Below are 543 nucleotides of genomic sequence, written 5' to 3'. Positions count from 1 at the left end.
CCGATCTCTGTTGCCAAATTTTAACTTGCAGGTATGTGCAGTCAGCTGCCGCTGGCAGATCGGAGCACACTTTTGCTGTCGGTACACAGAAGTTTCCACCGCACAGTGTTTCTGCAAAGGGAGTGGCTCTTGGCATATGCAGTGTGTAAACGTCAGGTTGCAGAACAGCCTGATGCTTTTTGGCAAGCGGCATTGTCTCTCTCCCTGCCTGCTGCAGACAGGCAGGCAGCTCCCTGCCTGGCCGCTCCAGCTCTGCTCTCTTGCAGGGGGACATCAGGCACGACGGGGATGAAGAGGCTGGAGCAGGGCAGGACCTTAACCAGGGGGTGAACAGGCTCATGGCAGCCATGCGGGACATGCTGGCGAACATCCAGTTTCAGGAACCCCCCCGGGACGACAATCCCGAAGGCGACGGGGACTGGGACTGAGCTCAGAGTGCGCGTCTCCCCCCTTCCACCCCTCTGTAATCACCCCTCCATCTTGTGTCGCACTCCAATAAAGTCACACAAGGCGCCCGCTCTGGCTGTGGGGACGGGCTCCGAC

General features: G+C 59.1%; 1 protein-coding gene across 1 annotated transcript in view; it reads left to right on the top strand.

Moving 5' to 3' along the window:
* Nucleotides 1-512, top strand: part of TCF25 (transcription factor 25 (basic helix-loop-helix)) — a gene marked incomplete at its 5' end in the record, with an annotated part of 18,432 nt that extends 17,920 nt beyond the window's left edge. Inside the window, 2 exons of the mRNA XM_009574618.1 lie at nucleotides 1-31; nucleotides 267-512. Coding sequence (XP_009572913.1) covers nucleotides 1-31; nucleotides 267-428 — 193 coding nt within the window. The remainder of the gene's footprint in view (nucleotides 32-266) is intronic.
* Between the last annotated feature and the right edge of the window lie 31 nt (nucleotides 513-543).

Source organism: Fulmarus glacialis, unplaced genomic scaffold (genome assembly GCF_000690835.1).
Source record: "Fulmarus glacialis isolate BGI_N327 unplaced genomic scaffold, ASM69083v1 scaffold17640, whole genome shotgun sequence".
NCBI classification, from domain to species: Eukaryota; Metazoa; Chordata; class Aves; order Procellariiformes; family Procellariidae; genus Fulmarus; species Fulmarus glacialis.
Note: the sequence above shows the minus strand (reverse complement) of the source record. Positions and strands in the feature narration are given on the sequence as shown.